The sequence below is a fragment of the Brassica oleracea genome, chromosome C3, assembly GCF_000695525.1.
Source record: "Brassica oleracea var. oleracea cultivar TO1000 chromosome C3, BOL, whole genome shotgun sequence".
In the NCBI taxonomy this organism is placed as follows: Eukaryota; Viridiplantae; Streptophyta; class Magnoliopsida; order Brassicales; family Brassicaceae; genus Brassica; species Brassica oleracea.
This window is the reverse complement of record NC_027750.1, coordinates 16,108,180-16,134,032: the sequence shown is the minus strand read 5'-3', so window position 1 is coordinate 16,134,032 and position 25,853 is coordinate 16,108,180. Positions and strand designations below refer to the sequence as shown.

The 25,853-nt window shown below is 32.3% G+C and overlaps 3 protein-coding genes and 1 pseudogene across 3 annotated transcripts; 2 read left to right on the top strand and 2 right to left on the bottom strand.

Annotated features, from left to right (window-relative positions):
• The first annotated feature begins 2,842 nt into the window (after window positions 1–2,842).
• On the top strand, window positions 2,843–5,046 carry LOC106329181 (tropinone reductase homolog At2g29370-like). The gene is given in 6 exon segments (XM_013767795.1): window positions 2,843–3,001; window positions 3,147–3,354; window positions 3,702–3,918; window positions 4,558–4,594; window positions 4,596–4,656; window positions 4,755–5,046. Coding segments are annotated over 6 exon segments (795 nt in total). The 5' UTR covers window positions 2,843–2,909; the 3' UTR covers window positions 4,935–5,046.
• A 1,360-nt stretch (window positions 5,047–6,406) lies between these two features.
• Window positions 6,407–8,873, bottom strand: LOC106336335 (serine/threonine-protein phosphatase PP1 isozyme 1). The gene is made up of 4 exons (XM_013775139.1): window positions 8,486–8,873; window positions 7,223–7,782; window positions 6,919–7,145; window positions 6,407–6,676 (listed from the first exon to the last, which is right to left on the bottom strand). Exons 1-3 carry the CDS (start codon window positions 8,709–8,711, stop codon window positions 6,969–6,971), a joined length of 963 nt encoding a protein of 320 aa, XP_013630593.1. The 5' UTR covers window positions 8,712–8,873; the 3' UTR covers window positions 6,407–6,676; window positions 6,919–6,968.
• A 9,309-nt stretch (window positions 8,874–18,182) lies between these two features.
• Window positions 18,183–19,133, bottom strand: LOC106336013 (glutathione S-transferase U5-like). Its single transcript, XM_013774720.1, has 2 exons — window positions 18,762–19,133; window positions 18,183–18,672 (listed from the first exon to the last, which is right to left on the bottom strand). Exons 1-2 carry the CDS (start codon window positions 19,077–19,079, stop codon window positions 18,316–18,318), a joined length of 675 nt encoding a protein of 224 aa, XP_013630174.1. The 5' UTR covers window positions 19,080–19,133; the 3' UTR covers window positions 18,183–18,315.
• A 5,341-nt stretch (window positions 19,134–24,474) lies between these two features.
• Window positions 24,475–25,583, top strand: LOC106329987 (annotated as a pseudogene).
• Window positions 25,584–25,853: the final 270 nt, after the last annotated feature.

The following is a 25,853-nucleotide window of genomic DNA, read 5'->3' as shown; positions in this document are numbered from 1 at the left end:
AGCAATGCAACAATTAGGGTTCATTCGAGAATGTATAAAAACTATCAATACTTGCCGGATCATTATCAAGACGAGAATGTATAAATCATTTAACCTAGCAAGCGATTTCTATTTCAATTCAAGCATTCGGTTTTAATCAATCAAACAAAATAGTACTCGATTTTAATTTCAAGACATTAGGGTTTCGATCAAACAATCAATACGACTTCAATTTGAAAATCATTCAATTGGGTTTATCAATTCAAACAACCAAATTCAAGAATGAGATTATCAATCCTAGCAATCGATTTCTATGTGATCAAATTCAATACGGTTTTAATTAATCATGGCTAGCATACTATATCCATACATACAATCATTCAAACAATCAATTTCGATTCAAAGCATTAGATTAGGTTTCGATTTTAATTCATTCAATTAATCAATTTGATTTCGAATTAGGGTTTATAAAATCGAATGTGTTTTAGTATTAGGGTTTTAAAAAATCGATTTCATGCATTCATGCAATAAGCATGTATGCGGCTAGCAATTCGATTATGGGTTCTCTTTAAGGTTTCAAATTACCTTAACCTCAAGTAGGGTTGAATGAACCACCAAAGAGATGAACCGCGAGCTGGAACTGATCGGAACGCGAGCTGATGTTGTCACGAGCTGTCTGATTGCTGAGATCGGGAACGCGAGCTGTCCAACGTGCTGATCGGGTCGCGAGCTGACTGAGATCGTCTTGTTTGCGAGCTGAGGTTGAACAAGCCGAGATCGTCTGAGCTAGGATCAGGAACGCCTTGAGCTGAAGCTGATCGGGAACAGATTGCAAACAAGGATCGGGATGTAAGGTTTCACGATCAGGATTAGGATGGTTCGCCGGTAAGGATGTTCGCCGATTAGGGTTAGGGTTTTAGGCGGTTTGTTTTAGCTTAGGGATTTAGATTCTATCGTGCTGATAACGTGTTTTGAAACAAGGGAATATAATCTGTATGTTTCTGTATTATTCATAAACATAAGAAGCCCTTTATATATAGGGAATTACACCGTCATAGAATAATGGAAGGACTAAAGAAGGGAAATACAAATATGAAAATAGTACAAATCATAATCTAATAAGAAAAATGCAAGATGTCGATTCTCTCTCTCTCTTTCTCCTCACGGTCGACTCTCTCTCTCTCTCTCTAGCATTGAGCCGGTTATGGACATCCACAATATGATTTATAACATTAATTACATTTTTAATATTTTTTAGTGATAAAAGATGGTGTGAGTTACCTTCACTGCTGATGCTTTTATTTAATATAAAGTAAAAAAATAAAAGTTAGCATCCTAAGATTTTGGTTTCCTCTGTATCTATTCTAATTTTCTTGTAGATCTAAGTGATTCGGAAAAAGTTTGCAAAATAATATATATTTTTAAACCATAATAAATTTTGATTTTAGATGCAAATATGTTGATCAAAAATGCTATGTATAATATATATTACAGTTATTTAGACAACCATGCTAATTTAGAAGATTTTGCAACAAATATAATATATAAATGATCCAATTGAAGTATTAAATTATCTATCTTATTAATATATCAAACAACAATAAAACATGAACAAAATCAAACATATACAAACCGAAAACAATTATAAATGTTATATATTACTAATTAAAATAATATCCTAACGGAATTTTTTATGTTAAATGATTCAGATTATTAGGCGACTTTTGAATGAACTGAAAGGTTACGTTGTTGGGATTGTGAAATCCCGTGTTCAATTCTATATTGTCCGATTAGTACGATATTGTCCATTTTGGGCCTTAGGCATGCCCGCATGGATTTACTTTTGGTTTCCTTACCAAAAGGCCTCGTACAAATCAGAGTTGGACATCTCTTTATATATTAAACACTTTTTATTTAATTCTCCAATATGAGACTTAGTTTGTTATATCACATTTTCCCCCTCAAACTAAGGATCACATTCATCTCGTGTCCCACAACTGACTTGCAGGATCTTTTGACTTGATCTCTGCCACACACACCTCTCAATCCTAACTCGATGGATCTCGTTCCTACTCGAAGGGTATTTTGGTCTTCTTGCAGATTTCTCGTCAACCGCTCTGATACCAATTGTTGGGATTGTGAAATCTCGTGTCCAACTCTATATTGTCGGATTAGTACGATACTAACCAGTCCTCTGAGCGTTACAACCATTTTCTCGTTTAATGGATTAATCTAGCAAGAATTTCCAAAATATTTACACGCAGCCTTACATAGGTACTAGGCCTGGGACGGATCGAGTATCCGGACAATTTTAAGATATCCGGATCCGGATTCTTATCCGGCGGATCCATAATTTTACTATCCTTATCCGGATTCGGGGTTCGCGGATATTCGGGTGTCGGATATCCTTCTAAAAATCATAATATCCGGCGGATATCCGGATCCGGATTTGGATCCTAAAATAAATAAAAAATAATATTAAAATATATAAAATATTAACAATAATTTAAAAATAAACAAAATATAATGTTTTTAATTATTTCTATGTATAATATTACAAAATTTACATAAAATTTATATATACTATTATAAAAATGAAAATATATTAAATAAAATTAGTTTTAAAATATATATATTACTATTTTTGAAATAGTTATTAATAAAATTTACGGATCCGGATATCCGGACTAATAAATCAAGATATCCGGATCCGGATTCGACCTTGATGGATCCAACATTTTACTATCCGGATCCGAATTCGGCCTCTATGGATATCCTGATTTTCGGATCGGATACGGATCGGATCTCGGATCGAATATGGGATAAAAGTCTGAGGCCTAATAGGTACATCACTACAAAGATATATTATTATGACTTTTCTAGACTGAGTGTTTTCAATCTCCACGAAAGAATCCGACTGATAATCAGAAATGGCTAAGACAATGGAAAGCCTGGGAGACAAACCTAGATGGAACCTTGGAGGAAGGACCGCTCTTGTCACTGGTGGTACCAAAGGCCTCGGGTCAGTTCCAATCCTTAGTAGTTCAGTTTTGAATCTGGGGGCTTATTTCGATGTATACTAGTTCAATTTAGTCAAGAAAATAAAACCACTCGTGAAAAAAAGGCTCTATGATATATAACTCAAATTTCCTGAGTGATATGAACAGGGAAGCTGTGGTGAAGGAACTAGCCATGTTGGGGGCCAGAATCCATACGTGTGCCAGAGACGAAACTCAGCTTCAAGAAAGCTTACATGAATGGCAAGCAAAGGGGTTTCAGGTCACCACTTCTGTTTGCGACGTTTCTTCTCCTGACCAACGAGAAAAACTCATGGAAACCGTTTCATCTGTCTTCCAAGGAAAACTCAACATCTTTGTAAGTTTATGTATAAGCTCCTTCCCGTCCAGCTTGGATCCATAAGGGCAGAGCTGGCACTGAGTTTTACCATCATTTTTTTTGGGTCCTTTTACACAATTGAAAAAAAATATGTGAAAAAAATTTTCAACCCCGGGTCAGCTTTTACCAGAAAATGATATATTCATAGAGAAAAAATATGTGCCAGAAAACTATGACAGTTGATCTAACAACAAACAAGAAATTTTGGCCCTAAAATAACTTACAAATTTACAGACCCCAAGCTAATGCTTTATCAGCTTGTAGTGAGAACCGATTCTCAATAAGTGCCAAATCATGTTGTGTTTGGTTTGTTTGGGTGTATATAGGTAAGCAATGTGGGAACGGGTGTTGTGAAGCCGACCATAGAGTGTACATCAGAAGAATTCTCGTTTATCATGGCTACAAATCTGGAGTCAGCATTTCATCTAGCACAGCTCGCGCACCCGTTGTTGAAAGCCTCTGGTTCAGGGAACATTGTGCTCATGTCCTCCATTGCTGGGATTGTAAATTTGAGTCGTACATCCATCTATGGAGCAACCAAAGGCATACATATGCGCATACTCAAAAGTTAATGATCATTTGCTTCTATAATAACTAGGCCTGGGACTTTTATCCGAGATCCGGATTCGATCCGAGATTCGATCCGGATCCGATCCGAAAATCCGGATATCCGGAGGGGCCGAATCCGGATCCGGATAGTAAAATGTTGGATCCGTCAAAGCCGGATCCGGATCCGGATATCTTAATTTTTAAGTCCGGATATCCGGATCCGTAAGTTTTATTAATAAATATTTCAAAAATAGTAATATCTATATATAAAAATTAATTTTATTTAATATATTTTCATTTTTATAATAATATATATAAATTTTGTAATATTGTACATAGAAATAATTAAAGATGTTATATATATATATTTTAAATTATTGTTGATATTTTATATATATATATTAATATTATTTTTTATTTATTTTAAGGATCCAAATCCGGATCCGGATATCCGCCGGATATTACAATTTTTAGGAGGATATCCGACACCCGGATATCCGAGAACCCCGGATCCGGATAAGGATAGTAAAATTATGGATCCGCCGGATAAGGATCCGGATCCGGATACCTTAAAATTGCCCGGATATCCGATCCGTCCCAGGCCTAATAATAACATTAATTTTTGCATTCCAGGAGCCCTGAATCAGCTAGGGAGAAACTTGGCGTGCGAGTGATAACATAAGGGTTAACTCCGTTTGTCCATGGTTCATCACAACTCCTGCAACTAAAGATGTATATGACATAGAACAAAACAAAAACCTCACCAAAACTAGGGAAAATAATGATTATAACTATTTTGATGAATTTTAATTTATGTGAAAATGTTTCAGTTTCTCTGTGGTGAAGTAAAAGAAAAGGTGGAAAGTGTGACACCAATGGGGCGTGTTGGAGAGGCAAATGAAGTTTCATCGCTTGTGGCATTTCTATGTCTTCCTGCTGCTTCTTATATTACTGGTCAAACCATCTGCGTTGATGGAGGTTTCACTATCAACGGCTTCTCATTCCCTTAAATACATATATGTATAATTGCCAAGTTGTAGGATAATGTTTACATATATGATTCTCCTCTGTTGCTCGTGTTTACATTCAAATATTCAATATATGTTTCAGATTTTAGCGGAATGATGTGGAGTTTAATAGTATAATTCAAAGGGTTGTTGATAGTTTATAGGAGGTGTGCTTTGTTTGTGCCGCAAGGCAAAGACATGCGATTGGATCCTATGTGGTAAAGGCAATTAGGAGCAGTAGCTGTGACAAAAAAATTGAGACAACCGGTAAGCTAGATTCAAACATCAGTTGGCTAAGATGATCAGACCAGCAGATTTAACTTTGCAAGCCAAAATGCTGCAAATATTGATGTTCTTATGAATAAAGTTCTAAGTGTTTATGAGAGGCAAAACAGAAGAAAAGGAGAGTTTTTGAGAGTGAGACATCTCTCTTGAATAAACCAAGTCTCACATTTTGCTTATTAATTGTCAGGTTTCTTTAAGGGCCTTGAGTTTTCTGTAACCCTCCAAATATCCTGAAGCAACACAAATAAACCAATGATGGTAGCAAAACCAAGAAACAGAATCTCAGCTGGACGAGCATATTCTGATGTCAGTCAAAAACAAAAAGGTGTGGGCATATCATGAGATCATTTATGGGGCCGGGCTTGTATTGTTGAGTACATAAAAAAAAAAAAGATGGATAGTATTGAAACTTTACTCATGATGCATTGTACAGCCATTTTGTAGGCAAGATCGTGTGTCCCCAATAGAATACAAAATCTTCAATGATGAAGTAGAAAAAGATTTTCGCACGCACCACCTTCCTGCAAGAGTAATCACCAAAGATGATTTCATACATCAGATCAAAACGTAACTCAGCAAAACCTGTCCTTTCGAGGAATATGCAAGGATAAAACTGCCGATGCAAGCCAGTTGAAAGTCGGTAAAATGTGTAACATCCCATCTAAGAGACAAAGATGACTGACAAAGCAAGAAAAAACCAAAATAATACAGATCAGAAAGAGAAAAATGTGATCAGTTCCACTAAATGATGGCAAAATGTATAATATTGACACACTTCTCATTCATTAACAGTCGCTCAATAATCAAGGAAGAAGTACTGATTGATCAGCACGCATCACAGCAACAAAGAACTCAGAAAAGAGACGTCGAAGGAAGAACTACTCTGATCTATCTGCAGGAGTTACAGTCACAAATAACTTAGTAATCATATGATTAGGCGGCTTGGCTTAACTCAATAAATAATGTGTTTTGATGTTGTTTCTGGTTCCAACTTTCTCTCAATCACACGTGCACACATTAATTTTCATTGTTAATGCTCAATTTACACATAATTTTTTTCCTTTAAGCACCGCATGTTCTTACATTTGACAATTCTCACCACCTGATTAGTTTTAATAGTCAAAAAAGGATATAATTTAATGTTATTGTAATCCCATAAGAATCTGCGAGCTGTGGTGAAGAGAACTAGGGACTCTAGAAAAGTTTTGGCCTTGGAGCTTCATAAACAAATAAGAGGGTACAAATGAGAGAATCTAAAGATTATTCAGAAAGAAGACAAAACATACACGTTTTAGACAAACATGGAGATAGAAGCTAAAATTACAGCAGAGACCTGAGTTCTTTACTCTGTTGGAGACCGTCTCTGTGTTTTTTGCTTAAATGTTCTATCATCAGGAGAACCACCAAGGTAACAGTTGAGTAGTTTCTGCCACTAGATCCTCTCTTTCTAGTGTACACAGCTGCACCAAAATGTCAAATAACAAAAAGATAATCAAAAGCTGAGCCACAAAGAAAACACTCCGCATGCATATAAAGCTCTTTGTCCTTGATGACTAATTATAAGCAACATGAGCTATTTTATGTGATAACACACATGTGATGATGAACTATCTAGACCTTAAAGCAAGAAATGTAGAGACAAGTGTTACACTGACAAACACGTGGTGTCAACTCAACTATAACAAGAACAAAAGTTTTTTACCTTTTGGAATATTGTTAACATGAAGCATGGAGGTAACTAGATGATTGCTGTCATAGAAATGGTGATGATCTCTTATCCGACGGCTTAAGTATTTGGAACGAGCACATTAAGCTCTCATCAATGCTCATCATTGCGCCAGCATTGTCAAACTCTCCACAATAGTTGGGAGCTGAAAACACAGTAACAAGCTGTCTGTCTGCAAAGAACTCATACCCATCTTCAACAACCTAAAATACACAAGAGTTATAAAACACTCAAGATAGTTTTTCCGACAAACTTGAGTTGAAATAATAAAAGAATAAACCTGGTGGGCACGGCAGATAAGGTCCATGTCATTTTTTTGCAAGAACTCTGCAACTGTGTCAGCTCCAAAAGTGTATGAAACACCACGATCATTCACTCCCCATCCTTTGACGTCTCCACTAGGATCCGACCAAAGCAAATCACACACCAGACCTGATTCAGGAATATCCATCGGGCGTGAAATGTTCCTGATCTGGTCCAAGCTCGTCAACTCTGGGGAGATCCCACCATGCATACATAGTATCCTGTCATCGATCAAAGCGGCCACAGGAAGACAGTTAAAGCAATCGGTGAATATTTTCCAGAGCCTGACGTTGAACCTGCGTTTGCACTCGTCGTAGAACCCGTAAATACGATTGATGGAAGCAGATTCATGGTTCCCTCTAAGCAAGAAGAAGTTCTCAGGGTACTTGATTTTGTAAGCTAAGAGAAGGCATATTGTTTCCAAGCTTTGCTTGCCACGGTCGACGTAATCACCCAAGAACAAATAATTGGCTTCCGGAGGGAAGCCTCCATACTCAAATAGCCTCAATAGATCTGAATACTGCCCATGAATATCACCTGTCAAAATATAAAAAAACTAAGAAAAAATGAACCATTAAATCTAAGAAACAACCAGAAGAAAACATGGGATATCAAGGAGCAACCAAAACCCATAAGGCTAAGAAGATTTAAATGATGTAGACTAACAATTCACGCCAGATAAATCTTAAGAATGACAATTTTCTCTTTGTGTTGCATCATCCAACCTCCATAAAAGATTGGTGAATGAACAGCATTGAACTTGGTCAAAAAAAATTGCAGGAAATGTTTCATGAGAACCAAACAATCAAACCATAACTTAATGAGTCATCATATTAAAGAATCAAACCTCAAGAACATGTCAAAACACTTAACACTACTCAAGTCTTGCACTATAAAAGAGTTCCAATAAACCCATAACTTATTATTACTACTATTATAAACGAATCTGAAATTCATAAGAACCTCTCCAAACTCTTAAATCATATTTAAGACTTGTGGTATAAAGATTCCACCTTTTACCACCCATTCACTTGATTTAATAGGTTATTAACTCAAAATATCAATTTTTTGAGCCACTCAAAGGTCCAAAAAAACATTTATGCTCGAACCGACAGCCTAATTACTACCAACTGTTACCTACTTACAGCTTGCACAGAGCTAACAGATTCTCTTTTTCAAGATAATAAGTGAAACGGAAGGAAAAAAAACACTTTATGAGCAGAGGGAGAAAGAATCTGACCGCAGATCTTGATGGGAGCTTCGAGTTCGAGGAGATTAGGTTGTTGAAGAAAGATTTCTTTGGAGACAGCACAGAGCTGACGGATTTCACCTTCGCTGAGGTGAACTTGCTTCCCGGATCCAGGCCTCGTGTTCCGAAACTCAACCAAACGGCGGATGATATCGTCAAGAACCGCCGGTTCCATTGCTGGCTTCTGCTCCTGCTCCTGCGCCGGCTTATCCGCCATCTCTGATTACTGAGGAGAGGCTCTGTAAAGGTATGGTAACGAACGGAGATAAAGCTCCTTTGCCTTTGGCGTTCGAGCCGCCAGAAAGAGAGCAGACAAGAAGAGACGACCGGCGCTGTCAGATGATTCAGTTTGATTGGTCCATTTTTATTTAACTTCTTATTTTCGTTATTACCTAACCAGAACTGATTTGTGTTTTGAATCGACCTAATGGGCCTTCTATACGTTTTATTGGGCTTAATATGTAAGCTTTTATCCCCAAGATTCTGATGAACCATAAACATCCCATAGGAAAATAGACAGAACCAGAGTTGAAAAAGAAAGTTATGATGTGATGTCAGTGAAAACACATGCATTGACTAAATAGCTACACCACACGGTTTGTATTATGCACAAAAACCTCTGCATTGTTAAAGAATTAAAACAGAATGTTTTGTGTTAATGTTGTGGATTGATTTATGGTATTACTTTGTGATAAGAATTGGACGAAGTAGGTTATTAGATGAATATAATGAACCGTTTAATGAAAATTATGGTTGTTTAACATGAGACATGAGACTATGTGATGATTGTGATTCGTAAGGGTCCGGAGGGTAGTGGAGATGTGATGGCCCGTTTAGGTATAATTGACTGGGGAGACTGTGGACGGATTGGCTGGTTGAGCCAAAAGGGACCTATGCGGGTAATCACAGTAGAGCATCGACCGGTGCATTAATTTCACTGATTGGGGGTGTGGTTGCACACGTCGAGTCACATTTGTGATGATACGTGTTTGGTGATGTTGTGAACTGAATGTAGTAATGTAATGGTGTTAACTTTGTTGAATTGTTGTCTGCTGCTAGTCAGTATTCGTTTTGCATTGAATCATATAATAGTTTTTGTAGAAAGACTAGTTTAGAAGTTGTTTCATTGAGTAAGTCATTTACTCATTCTCGCTGGCATTGATTAACCCACTAATCCAGTAGTTATATTGTTGTTTTTAAGCTCAACTATTTAAGCTTTAGGAAAAAAAATTGGGCAATTTTCTTAAATATCTATTTTTAAGTTTTTTGTCACAAAATAGCCCTAAAAAAATAAAATGACCAAAATAATCTTTCTTTTATTTTAAAAATTTTAATTTAAATATTTTATTTTTTAAAATTTAAAATTTTATCCCAAAATTTCACCCCTCAACTCTAAACCGTAAGTCTAAAATCATATGAAGTATTAGAATGCGTCTCCAACGACATCAAGCGTCTCCAACGACATCAACTCCTTCAAATATATCCAAGTCACAAGAAGGGGTCTAATTAGATCTAATGAAAACTACTTGGGGTCAATTCAAATTTCTGAAAAATTTAACCGGCACAAACAAAAATCTAAATCCAACTGTTAAGATCGAATCAAACCATTCTCCTACCAGATTAAATTGGGCAGTGCAGTGTTAGGGTTCAAATCCGCCAAAGATGAAATTCGATGATTTCATCGAACTGAAACCATAACGGGAAAATCAAAGAAAGAAGAAAGATTGTAAGAGTTTGAATGGATTAGAGTTCAAATCATGAGGTATGTACTTCGTGTTCCTCCCTTTCTTCTTTCCTTTCTTACTGTTGTTTAGTAAGAAACGAAAAATAATTTGAGAACTCTAAAAATCGGCTTACAATTGTTTATATATGTCTTAATACACAGATTATCCTTCCTTTGGTTGCAATTTTTATAAGTTTGAGTTCCATTTAACAAATTGGGCAAAATGCCTCAATGAAGGTTTTTGCTCTATTTTTGTTGAGTTTCAGAGAGATTACAGTGACAATAAATTGTTACCATTTGGGCAAATTCAAAACCGAGGATTGAAGTTAATTTATGCATATGAAAAAGTTTAAGAATTAGAAGTATATGAATTGACAATCTTTGAAGATGTGGCGTTTCAAATGGTGCACAAAACAGAGTTGGGGAATATGTGGTATAAGTTAACATATATATTGAGGTTTTATAACATTGACGAAAACATTTTGGATAGCTAATGAACACATGTTGCAAATTGGCAAAACACACACACTGAAATTTGCAAAAATGTAAAGCCAAATTTTTTTGATAAAAAAAATGTAAAGCCAAATTTTAATCAAAATTAAACTCAAAATTTCTTTAGGCTAGAGACCACAAATAAAACTAACTAATTAATTTTGGTTAAACCTACTTGACTCTTCTGTCCTATAAAAGTGTGCTTTAAAATACTATTAAAACCAAATCAAATTCAACGGAACTTAAACAATTATATATATATAGAGAAACAAATTATGTTATGCATTTACACATTTCACCCCTTGGATTTTAATGAAAATATATATTCTATATGTAAAAAGAATACATATTTTTCGAATTTGGAAAATGACTTTGTAATAATTAAAAATAATATACATTCATATCTTTTACTTTTGCTTTGCTAATGTTTATATCAAAAAATATTGAAACAACATTTAAATATCAAGAATGTGTGTGATTGTAAGAATTATATCACTAAACTAAAATGTAAAATTTGAAGTTGACCCTAGGCCTGAGACTTATTTTTCGGGATCTGATTTGGTTCTGCTCTGAAAATAAGATATCCGAGATGACCGGATCCAAATCCATATAGTATAATATTGGATCTGTCAAAACCAAATTCGGTTCCGAGTATCTTAATTTTAAGTCCAAATATTTGGAACCGGATCTGTATTTTTTTAAAAATATTAAATTTTTTTAAAAAATATTAATATTTATACATAAATTAGTCTTATAATATTATATTTTAACTTTTCTAATATTATACATATTTAATTATATATATATATATTTAAATATCTTGTATAAATATTTAATTTATGTATTATTTTTTAGAATTTTAGTATTTTCTAAAAATAATTTTTAGTTTATTTTTACAGATCCGGATCCAAATATCTATGTGTATTATACTACATTGAAAGATATTCGGAAACCACAGATCCAAATCTGGATATTAAATTTACGGATCCGAATACCCTAAATTTTTATGATACGCGGAGCCGTTGTTGGCCTAGTTGACCCTAATCCAAAACATTTATAGCACAAATGAGTTTACCCCGAAAAGTCTAATTTTATATTTATAAAGGGGATAAATATATTAATATAGTTCACATAGTCAAAGCTTCTACCACCAACCGAACACAGTCTCATGCAGATTCATGAAAATTTATATCAATCTAAAAAGTTATGACCGAATTTTATAAATCAATGTACATATATTCCACGTAACTTTTAAAATCTATCGACTCTTAAAATTCAACTCTACGTAAATTCATTTCTCAGTGGCCCTCTAAGCAGGGACGGACCCAGCATTAATTTTCATTGGGTTCAATATATTGTTTAAGTAAAAATAATAATGGGTGTGATTGGCAGTGGCTGTGAGTGCTCTCTACAGCCTCATTTCTTTCTAGAGCACTAAATCTATACCAATCTTGATTTCTATTTTTTTTTAAGTTCACAGCCTTTTTATAAAATCCACAGCACTTCTTTGAAATTATGTCTTTACAATTTCTCTGCAGAGACAAAAACCTACAGCCCATATTTAAAGACTTTTAAAAATTAAAAATCTAAAGCCAAAGCAATAAAAACTACAGTAATATTTCTACAGTCAAAAAATAAAATCACGGCAGTTACCAATCAACCCCAATGTCAAAAGGGGTCAATAGAGATTCAAACCCGAGTATTTGGGGGTTCATTGGGCTAAACTTACCATCTGAAGTACAGTACAGATATTATACATTTTATAAGCCAAAATATTTTTTTTATAAGATTTTTGTGGTGTCATGTGACACCCCTCTTCTCTTACTGGGTCCGCCCCTGCCTCTAAGCCAAGTCCAATAAATTATACAGCTGAGCTGGCTCTTACTCAAGACTTTCACCCTAGTTAGGCCTGACCCTAGTTGCACGTCTAGATTTTTTACCCGATTTGGATCCTACCAGGAAATCTGAGAGCGATGAAGTTTCTCATCAGATATTCAAAAATAAAAAACAACGAAGAAGTTAGTTGATCTCGATCCTCGTTATGTCTCGGTCAATGCACAAGTACATTGCTTACATATTGATTTAGAGAATCAGCAGAAAATCTCTTATTTAATGTAAGCCATAAAATCTATGCAGCTCCATTAAATAATTATCTTGTCCTACACCTTACGCATGACAGCACATACTTACAGCTCGTTGATCTTTTTTTTTCTACTTTTTTGTTGAAGTTAACGGTAATCCTCGAATGCTCCTAAATCTAATCGAGATTGGGCTATGGCAGATAATCTTAATACGGTGAATCCGCAATTAGATTCCTGTTGGCCACCAAAAATTTTATAAATATCGATATTTTTGAAACACATAGATTAGTCAGTTGACTTCGATCGCCGTAGACACTGTGGTTAATTCTAAAACAAATCTCTATTGCTCCATCAAAATATCCATTTTGTCTACACCTTACACATAAACTATGTAATTTGTTCATTTTTTTCTAATACCTTAACTTTCACTTCCATCATTGGCATTATCTTCTTCTTTTTCCATATACTACTTAATATACAATCATTATTTTATACTTTATAATGAAAAAAACAATACCTTATCAATTTATTTTTATTTCATATTTTCTATTTTGATTTTATAACTAAATATTAAAATTTAAAAGATAAAATTTTTTAAAATACAATAATTATAAAATTAAATATATATTTAAAGTTGAAATATTATGATATATAAACAAAATCAGATTGAAAATACCTAAAACTCATGATAAAATATATTTTTTTGTTTGCGTCCAAATCATATAAAATAATAAAACTAATCTCTCTTTGTAGATCATAAAAATTGATATAAATCAATAAAAAATAAATTATTGTGAAATAAATTATTTAAAATAATTAAGGTGAATATAAATCTAATAATATCAACAATCAATAAAAACAACAAAATTGTTGTTGATCCTATTTTTTTTTTCAACTTGTTGAATAAATTCAACACCAACAATGCACGTTAGTTTTTTTCTTTTCATCATGTCTATTTCATCATGTCTATTATAAGCATTCAACAGTTTAATTTTATATTTTTGGCTGTAAAATTTAAGCTGCAAATTTAGTTGTTGTAAATTCTTTTGATGTAACTTTGTAAAGTATATTTTTGGTTCCAAAAATAAAATTCTTGACTTAATTTTTTAAAAAATATTTTGGTCGTAGAACTTTTAAAGAAACGAACGCTTTGATTGGATTTGATTTTATATTTTTGGCTGTAAAATTTAAGCTGCAAATTTAGTTGTTGTAAATTCTTTTCATGTAACTTTGTAAAGTATATTTTTGGTTCCAAAAATAAAATTCTTGACTTAATTTTTTAAAAAATATTTTGGTCGTAGAACTTTTAAAGAAACGAACGCTTTGATTGGATTTGATTTTATATTTTTGGCTGTAAAATTTAAGCTGCAAATTTAGTTGTTGTAAATTCTTTTCATGTAACTTTGTAAAGTATATTTTTGGTTCCAAAAATAAAATTCTTGACTTAATTTTTTAAAAAATATTTTGGTCGTAGAACTTTTAAAGAAACGAACGCTTTGATTGGATTTGATTTTATATTTTTGGCTGTAAAATTTAAGCTGCAAATTTAGTTGTTGTAAATTCTTTTCATGTAACTTTGTAAAGTATATTTTTGGTTCCAAAAATAAAATTCTTGACTTAATTTTTTAAAAAATATTTTGGTCGTAGAACTTTTAAAGAAACGAACGCTTTGATTGGATTTGATTTTATATTTTTGGCTGTAAAATTTAAGCTGCAAATTTAGTTGTTGTAAATTCTTTTCATGTAACTTTGTAAAGTATATTTTTGGTTCCAAAAATAAAATTCTTGACTTAATTTTTTAAAAAATATTTTGGTCGTAGAACTTTTAAAGAAACGAACGCTTTGATTGGATTTGATTTTATATTTTTGGCTGTAAAATTTAAGCTGCAAATTTAGTTGTTGTAAATTCTTTTCATGTAACTTTGTAAAGTATATTTTTGGTTCCAAAAATAAAATTCTTGACTTAATTTTTTAAAAAATATTTTGGTCGTAGAACTTTTAAAGAAACGAACGCTTTGATTGGATTTGATTTTATATTTTTGGCTGTAAAATTTAAGCTGCAAATTTAGTTGTTGTAAATTCTTTTCATGTAACTTTGTAAAGTATATTTTTGGTTCCAAAAATAAAATTCTTGACTTAATTTTTTAAAAAATATTTTGGTCGTAGAACTTTTAAAGAAACGAACGCTTTGATTGGATTTGATTTTATATTTTTGGCTGTAAAATTTAAGCTGCAAATTTAGTTGTTGTAAATTCTTTTCATGTAACTTTGTAAAGTATATTTTTGGTTCCAAAAATAAAATTCTTGACTTAATTTTTTAAAAAATATTTTGGTCGTAGAACTTTTAAAGAAACGAACGCTTTGATTGGATTTGATTTTATATTTTTGGCTGTAAAATTTAAGCTGCAAATTTAGTTGTTGTAAATTCTTTTCATGTAACTTTGTAAAGTATATTTTTGGTTCCAAAAATAAAATTCTTGACTTAATTTTTTAAAAAATATTTTGGTCGTAGAACTTTTAAAGAAACGAACGCTTTGATTGGATTTGATTTTATATTTTTGGCTGTAAAATTTAAGCTGCAAATTTAGTTGTTGTAAATTCTTTTCATGTAACTTTGTAAAGTATATTTTTGGTTCCAAAAATAAAATTCTTGACTTAATTTTTTAAAAAATATTTTGGTCGTAGAACTTTTAAAGAAACGAACGCTTTGATTGGATTTGATTTTATATTTTTGGCTGTAAAATTTAAGCTGCAAATTTAGTTGTTGTAAATTCTTTTCATGTAACTTTGTAAAGTATATTTTTGGTTCCAAAAATAAAATTCTTGACTTAATTTTTTAAAAAATATTTTGGTCGTAGAACTTTTAAAGAAACGAACGCTTTGATTGGATTTGATTTTATATTTTTGGCTGTAAAATTTAAGCTGCAAATTTAGTTGTTGTAAATTCTTTTCATGTAACTTTGTAAAGTATATTTTTGGTTCCAAAAATAAAATTCTTGACTTAATTTTTTAAAAAATATTTTGGTCGTAGAACTTTTAAAGAAACGAACGCTTTGATTGGATTTGATTTTATATTTTTGGCTGTAAAATTTAAGCTGCAAATTTAGTTGTTGTAAATTCTTTTCATGTAACTTTGTAAAGTATATTTTTGGTTCCAAAAATAAAATTCTTGACTTAATTTTTTAAAAAATATTTTGGTCGTAGAACTTTTAAAGAAACGAACGCTTTGATTGGATTTGATTTTATATTTTTGGCTGTAAAATTTAAGCTGCAAATTTAGTTGTTGTAAATTCTTTTCATGTAACTTTGTAAAGTATATTTTTGGTTCCAAAAATAAAATTCTTGACTTAATTTTTTAAAAAATATTTTGGTCGTAGAACTTTTAAAGAAACGAACGCTTTGATTGGATTTGATTTTATATTTTTGGCTGTAAAATTTAAGCTGCAAATTTAGTTGTTGTAAATTCTTTTCATGTAACTTTGTAAAGTATATTTTTGGTTCCAAAAATAAAATTCTTGACTTAATTTTTTAAAAAATATTTTGGTCGTAGAACTTTTAAAGAAACGAACGCTTTGATTGGATTTGATTTTATATTTTTGGCTGTAAAATTTAAGCTGCAAATTTAGTTGTTGTAAATTCTTTTCATGTAACTTTGTAAAGTATATTTTTGGTTCCAAAAATAAAATTCTTGACTTAATTTTTTAAAAAATATTTTGGTCGTAGAACTTTTAAAGAAACGAACGCTTTGATTGGATTTGATTTTATATTTTTGGCTGTAAAATTTAAGCTGCAAATTTAGTTGTTGTAAATTCTTTTCATGTAACTTTGTAAAGTATATTTTTGGTTCCAAAAATAAAATTCTTGACTTAATTTTTTAAAAAATATTTTGGTCGTAGAACTTTTAAAGAAACGAACGCTTTGATTGGATTTGATTTTATATTTTTGGCTGTAAAATTTAAGCTGCAAATTTAGTTGTTGTAAATTCTTTTCATGTAACTTTGTAAAGTATATTTTTGGTTCCAAAAATAAAATTCTTGACTTAATTTTTTAAAAAATATTTTGGTCGTAGAACTTTTAAAGAAACGAACGCTTTGATTGGATTTGATTTTATATTTTTGGCTGTAAAATTTAAGCTGCAAATTTAGTTGTTGTAAATTCTTTTCATGTAACTTTGTAAAGTATATTTTTGGTTCCAAAAATAAAATTCTTGACTTAATTTTTTAAAAAATATTTTGGTCGTAGAACTTTTAAAGAAACGAACGCTTTGATTGGATTTGATTTTATATTTTTGGCTGTAAAATTTAAGCTGCAAATTTAGTTGTTGTAAATTCTTTTCATGTAACTTTGTAAAGTATATTTTTGGTTCCAAAAATAAAATTCTTGACTTAATTTTTTAAAAAATATTTTGGTCGTAGAACTTTTAAAGAAACGAACGCTTTGATTGGATTTGATTTTATATTTTTGGCTGTAAAATTTAAGCTGCAAATTTAGTTGTTGTAAATTCTTTTCATGTAACTTTGTAAAGTATATTTTTGGTTCCAAAAATAAAATTCTTGACTTAATTTTTTAAAAAATATTTTGGTCGTAGAACTTTTAAAGAAACGAACGCTTTGATTGGATTTGATTTTATATTTTTGGCTGTAAAATTTAAGCTGCAAATTTAGTTGTTGTAAATTCTTTTCATGTAACTTTGTAAAGTATATTTTTGGTTCCAAAAATAAAATTCTTGACTTAATTTTTTAAAAAATATTTTGGTCGTAGAACTTTTAAAGAAACGAACGCTTTGATTGGATTTGATTTTATATTTTTGGCTGTAAAATTTAAGCTGCAAATTTAGTTGTTGTAAATTCTTTTCATGTAACTTTGTAAAGTATATTTTTGGTTCCAAAAATAAAATTCTTGACTTAATTTTTTTAAAAATATTTTGGCCGTAGAACTTTTAAAGAAACGAACGCTTTGATTGGATTTGATTGTCTAGAACTATACCTACAATCACCCCCCTTGAAGTGAGAGAGCAAGAGCTATTTTAGTCTTTCAAGTTTCACCTTCCAACAGAGCAGCTAAATACCAAAAGTTGTTTAGCTATATACTAAAAGTTGTTTAACTTTTGTTTAACTTTGTTGTTTTACCAAAAGTTGTTTAACTTTGTAAAGTATGTTTTTTGTTCCAAAAATAAAATTCTTGACTTAAATTTTTTAAAAATATTTTGGCTGTAAAACTTTTAAAGAAACGAACGCTTTGATTAGATTTGATTGTCTAGAACTTCTATACCTACAATCACCCCCCTTAAAGTCAGAGGGCAAAAGCTATTTTAGTCTTTCAAGTTTCACCTTCCGACAGAGCAGCTAAATACCAAAAGTTGTTTAGCTATATACAACTTAAATCACTCATATTTGTATTAGATAACTTTGTTTATTAGAAAGAAAAAAAAAAGACAAGCTTTTTTGAGAAACATAACAGATAACAAGGTTCAAACATTACAGTAACTTAAAACATTGAAACACCGAACCAAATATGACTTTCGTCTAAGCGGATCTGATTCTTTCCCCCATATAATTCATGTGTTCAACATGTTTCTCTCTTGGAGGAATACAATCTTTCACAGCCTCAATCTTCTCCAAGTTCTTCACCCATCTGCTGTATTCTGGAAACTTCTCCTCTGTAATCACTTTCAATCCAATTCCTTCCCAACCTCTCTCCAAACAAAACGGAATCATACTTCCGGCGACCAAATCCAAAAACCCGACACTCTTACCACCGAAGAAATCTTTTCCGACAAGTTCCTTCTCCAGATTCATAATCAGTTCTCTTGTCTGCTCGGCCAAAGCCTCTCTTCCTTTCTCGTCTGCTCTTGCCATTGATACAAAACCCGCAGTGATGATCTACAGTACAGATAAAGATCAAAAACAATTAATAAAAAAAAAACAATTAGTAAGAATACATATACATAAATATATATATATATACGTACCTGTTCATCGACGAGTTTGCCTAAGAATCGAGCCTTGAATCTCTCGTAAGGATCCTGGGGGAGAATTGGATTCTGTTTCCAAGTCTCATCGATGTATTCAAGAATCACTTGAGACTCGAGAATGGTTTTGCCATTGTGGACAAGAACAGGGACCTTCTTGTGGATAGGGTTGAGTGCAAGAAGCAAAGGGCTTTTGTGCTCCAATATTTCTTCAACGTAATCGTACGGTATCCCTTTGAGTTTGAGAGCCATCTCGATCCGACGGCTGAAAGGGCTCGCCCATATCCCCAGAAGCTTCACTTCTTCTTTCTCCGCCATTGCTTAATTTTTCTTTTTTTGGTTTTTATCTGTCTCTTAGAAATGTGTGTGTTGCTGTGAGTGACTTTAAGTCTGATTTATAGCCTTAGGGTTTTGATTATCTTATGGCCCAAACGACGATGCACGTTGCCGTTTGCAGGCAATAATGTAAATGCGGAGAAAGATCTAGAAGGGCATCGATGTTGACTTTTGATAGGATTTTGCAGCTCATTTTGGATTTTGTTTGTATTTTTATTATTATTTGTTCCTAATTGGAAAGAGTACAATATTTTATTTCCGGAATCAGCAAGTGTTAATACTACATCTCTTAACAGAAATCAAATTATGAACACAATAGACCAACTTCTAAGAACTAAACAAAAAGAAAAATGTCAGTGAGAACACTTCTTTTACTTGATTACATATTTTTGTGGCTTTATAACTTTGGATACTTTTTAAGAAACCATAATCATTTTGTGGCAGAAATTATGTTGTTTTTCTAAAGAGCGAAATGATGTTGTTGAACACTTGAACTGCTGAGTTAAGCAAAAAAAAAAAGCACTTAAACTATATGTCAAACAAATCATCAGCTTGCTTTGTCCCTGAATAACTCGCATTTTTTTTATATGACTCAGATTAGTAGGGTGAGTTATCAGATTTGAAGTCGAACTAAACCGCTTAACTAGTCGGTGTGATCACTGAGAAAAGCCGTATCTAATATGTGAGAAGTACATTTGCACCAAAAACTCTGAAAATTAACAAAATCGATGTATTTTAAAGTCCAAAATATTTAAAACAAAATTTACATGATCCAAATTTTAAATATTACGTAGGGACCATAGTTTTTTTTGATCTTTTGAGCCGGTAAAACGAGATATTCATAATATGGTCTTTAGAAACAAAAAAACTATATTCATAATATGGTCATATGTTAGGCAATGGGTTTAAAAGATAAATATATAAGAAAAATTATAAATATATTTATATTAAATATTAAAAGAATGTAATTAGTTGATATACATTATGAAAATATTACATAAAATATCTATTTTATTTAACTGAATATTTATTTTTGGACATAATAGTTTCAACCTTATATAGAACATACAAAACTTAAGTAAAACAAATTATAAAATAAAAAGTAAACGATATTATAAAATAATTAGAAAATTATTTATGAAAAAAGGAGGAGCTCATTGTAAGAGCTAAAGAGCAAAGAAAAGCCACATAAACAATTATAAAATTTGGGAATACACTACAAGAAAACAAGTAAAAGTATTTATGGAAACCAGAAAAGAGAACTTGTTTTTGAAAGAAATTGCTGAGAGGCTTGTCTCAAATTAATAGAGACAAAACTAATTTTTCAAAAAGTTCAAAGCTAAACTATAGCTAATAAGGAGGAGCTCATTGTAAGAGCTAAAGAGCAAAGAAAAGCCACATAAACAATTATAAAATTTGGGAATACACTACAAGAAAACAAGTAAAAGTATTTATGGAAACCAGAAAAGAGAACTTGTTTTTGAAAGAAATTGCTGAGAGGCTTGTCTCAAATTAATAGAGACAAAACTAATTTTTCAAAAAGTTCAAAGCTAAACTATAGCTAATGTAGTTTATGGTATTGCTTTATTTTTTTTTTTTTTTTTTTGGTATTGCTTTAGCATGGTCCGTATGGAACACGTAACACTAACGTTGGTCCACTCCCCATATTGGCCGGTGAATATTTCTATGGTCACAAGACTCGCACCTCACACCACTTCTCAAGATATTTCATATATTATATAATTTGTAAAAAATATTGTGTCTGAGTTGGTTTTAATTTCTGAACAATTTTTTTGCGTGCCGAAATAAATGTTCACATTAGCTCTGCATCACGGGCGGCGTAAACCAAGGAAGCAAACTCTAATCAATTTGGTTGAAGATGCGGCAAGGCAAACGATGAAGCTTCCAATGTTGATTTGATCAATCATACATCAATTAAATGAAAACATACGATCAATCATCCACTAAAACCTAAATCAAATGGAAGATGCCACTGCCACATACATCTATTAGATAAGGTTTCCAAAACAAGTTCACACACCTCAGTTCAACATCTAATCATACATTTTTTAATAAACATAGCACAAGATTTTCCAACCCAAGATATTTTTAATAAGTAGTTTGTCCGGAATCAAGATCAAATATCATATGAAATCCAAAAATTCCATAAATTAAATCAATTCATATAATATTAAGTTTCACTTGTAACCAAAAGATACATATATATATATATTTAATTGGAAACTCAGCGCTCAAAACATTACTATACATACTAAACATCTACTTGTATTTCAAAAAGACACAACTCTGCATCAGTTTAGCATAAGCTCACCCAGTTTGAGTGGACATCTAATGATTACCTACAAAACAAACAAAGTAATGAGCAACTAATTTTATTTGTAAGTTGGGTTTTCAATATCCACATAATCAATTCCCCGCAAACCTAAAATAACAATCATCATAAAAAGCGTCAATATCATATAACAATATACACTATAAAATATAAATTTAAAAATACAATATAATATAACATAAATTTAACTGATAATTTAATTTATAATTAATTTTTAATATATATATATATATGATATAATTTTATATATATTGTGCCCTATGTTAAATTATTTTCTGGGTCCGCCCGGACTTTGTTGTTCAAACTAAAAGAAAGAACGCTAATCAAATTCTTGTTATTAAAGGTCCGATCTGATGTTTACGATTTGTTGTGGTTAATCTTCCCCCCAATTGACTAAGTGCAAGTTAGAACATGGTAGCTTCTGATTCACGGCCAATGAGACTCCGCTTGCGAGCTGAACTCTTTTTGGCATCATTCGCTCATTCGCAGTGAGAGAAGAGAGCATACGCAGTGAAGAAGAGGGTGGAGCTTATATTTCAAAGTATATTAAAGGTATTCTAAAATCAAGATTATCCCGACGTGAGCAGTCACATTGGAATATAATAGATGATACAACTTCCATGGCTTTTTTGAAGAATTTTCGTCTCTTAATCCAGTTTTTCATACTTTCTTATTTTACGGGAGGCTACACTCTCCTTTTAGTCGAGTAAGAAATACCTCTCCTCATCTCTCTATCCATAAAAAAATCATTCCTAGAGGAGAGCGAAAGCTCCAGGATGAGTATGCCTTGGATTTTCGGATTCATTCTTGTCCTGATCCACTCTGGAATTTTTTTTTTATTTTTTTTTAGTTGGCAAAATAGACAAATTAAAGTAAATCATATTTAATTATGTTAGATTCATTATATATATTTTTGTTATTTTATAAATATTTTATATTTTTGCTAGTTTATATATATATGCCGTATCCGTACCCATAATTTTAAAATTTTGCCGCTTCCGTCCTTGTATTGTCCTTGTATTGTCCTTGTATTTGTCCTCATATACGTCCTGGTGCAGCATAGGAACCGATTCTGGATTTTTGAAGCTTATCATCACTCTCTGACACTTGCCACTACAGTGAATGTTTTTGTCTGCGAAGAAACGTTTGTCTTGTCGTGTTAAATGTTAAATGAAACTCATCCATCTTGTGTGTATCACAGTACTCGGTAGTCACTCCTCAAGTTTCGGTTTCTTTTGGGTAAAGTGGGAAGCTTTAAGAGGAACATCGTGAAAAATGTGGTTGCATGTTTTGTATTATATACTTTTAGATTTTACTTGTAGAGATTCTTGTCAGATCTTAAATTTTGAAGATTTGCTATGGGACTTTATTACCTTCTGTGTGTGTGTGTGTCTGTGGATAATATTTACTTTTTTTCTGGTATCTACAGGAAACCCTCCATGTTATTTTCGACTGGGAGACTAAGTAATGGTCTGAGTGAAACGTCAGTGCTTCTCAAAACAGATGGAGTGTCGTCTAGAGCTGAAGAAAAGGTTCAACTTATACACCTACTTTTGTGGCTGCTTAGAAGAAGTTGTTCAATAAGAGCATCTCCAAAAGACACTCTATAACTTCAAATATGAAGTTTTTTGCTCTCTAAAAAGGAACTTCAAAATTTGAAGTTTTGAGGAGTGAAACTCTATATTTGAAGTTTCACTTATCAAAACTTCATATTTTTATTTGTATTTTGGTCCCTACAATTACACATCATATTTAAAATTCATAAATATTTCCTTGTTTATTATTTTAATCCTTATAAAAATTATGTCTCATAAATATTTTAAGTTTTGTTTACAAAATTTTATTTAAGTTTACACATAAAAGTAAATAAAATTTTAAAAGAAGATTTAAAATATTTAAAACTAGATTTAGATAACAAAAATATAAATGAAGACATAACTATTACACAAATTTAAATATTACAACAACACTAATAGTCAGGTAAGTTTGATCCGGAACCTTCAAAATTTCCAAATATTGTCCAATTTTTTGTGTGTAATTGAAGATGGTTGTTGTTTTTGTTGTTGATGATGTATTTTCGTACAATTTTTTCTTGTTCATATTGAATATATTCACGAGTATTAATATCATCGATAAAAGTTAGTCTTTTAGCAATATTTTATGTTTCTCTTTTATTTTTTTGTTCTGATCTAATGTATTTACAAGTATTAATATTTTCCGATTTAATATTTTTTTTATCTCTAATCTACAAATTAAAAATGAGGAGAGCTACTTTTACTTCGAAATGCACTAGTAGATCATATATGCATTACGAAAATCACTTTATGAAATAATATGGTATTTTGCTTGAAGTTTAATATTAATTAAGTTATTTTGTTTAAAATTTTATTTTTTAATATAATATTTTATTAATTAATACTGTCGTAATATGTTTTTATATGTACTAGTTATTTACAAAAGTTGTATGAATTCAAATTAGTTATGATAAATATAAGAACTATATTATAAAATACAATTAGTTTTGAAGTTATGTTTGAAGTTTTGCTTTTGGAGAAGAAAACATTCAAATATAGAGTTTTTGAAACTTCAAAATAGAGTTCTTTTTTGGAGATGCTCTAAGGAAACCCAAAACTCATATATACTGGATAAGTTCAGAGACTTTAAACGCGGTTTGTCTTATTCCGATTTCCACAGCGAGATCACCAGAAATGTAGAAGACATGTGTCCCAAACGCTTGGAGAATCGACTCAAGTGAAGGATAGGCAGAAGTACCGCATCAGGAGAAAGAGACCATGTGAAGTACAAATCCTATATATGTGCCGAGTTATGTAAACAAGTGTGATAAGGTTGAAGTGAGAGACCTCAAAGCTGGTGGCATTGGTTCAGATGCTAAATAGATCGATGAAAGCATACATGGTCTTCATTATCCAACACAAGCACATCTTCATCAATCTGGACTGATGAATCACCCTCCACTGCAGTATTATCTTATGTCATCTAAGCCAGGAGATTGTCCTCAAGATAATGGTGATACTTCCCAAAGAGATGTGCAGTTTGATCAAAGCCCTCATGGAACTGCATTCCTACGGAGGGAGAAGAGAGATTCTGAGTTTAGGATTGTCCCAAAGACTCGAACGTTCTTGAGTCCATCGAAGCCTGAGAGGATAATATCAAGGAAAACCTTGTGTTCATGATCTGTTCGGTAAAGAAAAGCCTGCTGCTGTGTTTGTAGCAGGGATTGTTTCCCAGAAACAGATGTCAAAGTTCTCTGAATCAAAAGTGTTAGCTGAGCAAATGGCAGATAGTAACAGAAAAGGGTTCCCAGAGAGGTTAGCTTATGTTCAAGGTGCTGCTGATGGAAGTAAACCGTTCTTGAAGCGTATCAACTTCTTGAGTGCAGAGAAGAACAGATCATGTTCAGCTCCACGGTCTATAAAGCCGGAATCTAGTTCCTCCAGGAGCAAGATTCTAGACAGAAGGTCAACAGAAACACTGCCCAAGCAGTCAGTTCAGAGACCAGTTAAAGCTGTATCGGAAAGAGCAAGGAGCATTTCACCATTTCGCAGACTCAGCTTCAGCATTGGGAAGTCAAACAAAAACTCCAGCGCCGAAGACGCTCAGACTCCTCCTCACTTGAGCACAACACTTGTCCCATTGCGAGCTGGTTTAGACAATCGATCTAGATCTTATTTCAGTGAAAGCTCTTCTTTAGATAATACCAGTACTACAGCAACCAGAGGCAGGTCTAGTCCGTTGAGGAGGTTACTCGACCCGCTGATTAGACCAAAATCAAGCCATGTATGTAGATCTCCTGAGCCATCACTAATGGGTGCACACCAGAAACATATATTCTCTCTGATGGTCAACCATCTTCTTCAACCCTTCTATCAAGAAATGGTAAATCTTTACACGTTCAAGCTCTTTTCTGTGTGACGTGTAAGAATGACCAACCACTGTTTACTTTTGTTCATGTGACTGTGGAGGTTGGGAAATGGGCTGCTACCTTAGAATCCTCACCAATCAGTCTAACAAACCCAGGGACATCTCTGCCTCCACTTCAGGAGCCTTCAAGCTTTTCGTTCAGATTTATAGAAACATGTCTAGCTAGCTTTTCCTTTTGGCACCAATTATGAAACTCATTACAATTTCTTTGACAGGATAATAACAAGCAACAACCATTCTTGAGTTTCACTCCATACAGAGAAGGTGTATACACGGTTGAGTACAATACATCACTCTCACTCTTGCAAGCATTCTCCATTTGTATAGCGGTTAAGGTTAGATTCGGGTTTAATTATGGGCTTCCAACTTAAAATCAATTGGTGATCAGTGGATTGACCCTAACCCTTTATATATTACTTAATGTCCCTTAGAATTCCTGATGTGGGATATATATCCCTAAT

Coding starts and splice junctions, on each gene's coding strand:
- LOC106336013 (XM_013774720.1), bottom strand. CDS start 19,079: ATGGCGGAGAAAGAAGAAGTGAAGCTTCTGGGGATATGGGCGAGCCCT. Junction 18,673..18,761: donor GCAAACTCGTCGATGAACAG/GTACGTATATAT, acceptor TCTGTACTGTAG/ATCATCACTGCGGGTTTTGT.
- LOC106336335 (XM_013775139.1), bottom strand. CDS start 8,711: ATGGCGGATAAGCCGGCGCAGGAGCAGGAGCAGAAGCCAGCAATGGAA. Junction 7,783..8,485: donor AGCTCCCATCAAGATCTGCG/GTCAGATTCTTT, acceptor ATATTTTGACAG/GTGATATTCATGGGCAGTAT. Junction 7,146..7,222: donor TTATCTGCCGTGCCCACCAG/GTTTATTCTTTT, acceptor TGTGTATTTTAG/GTTGTTGAAGATGGGTATGA.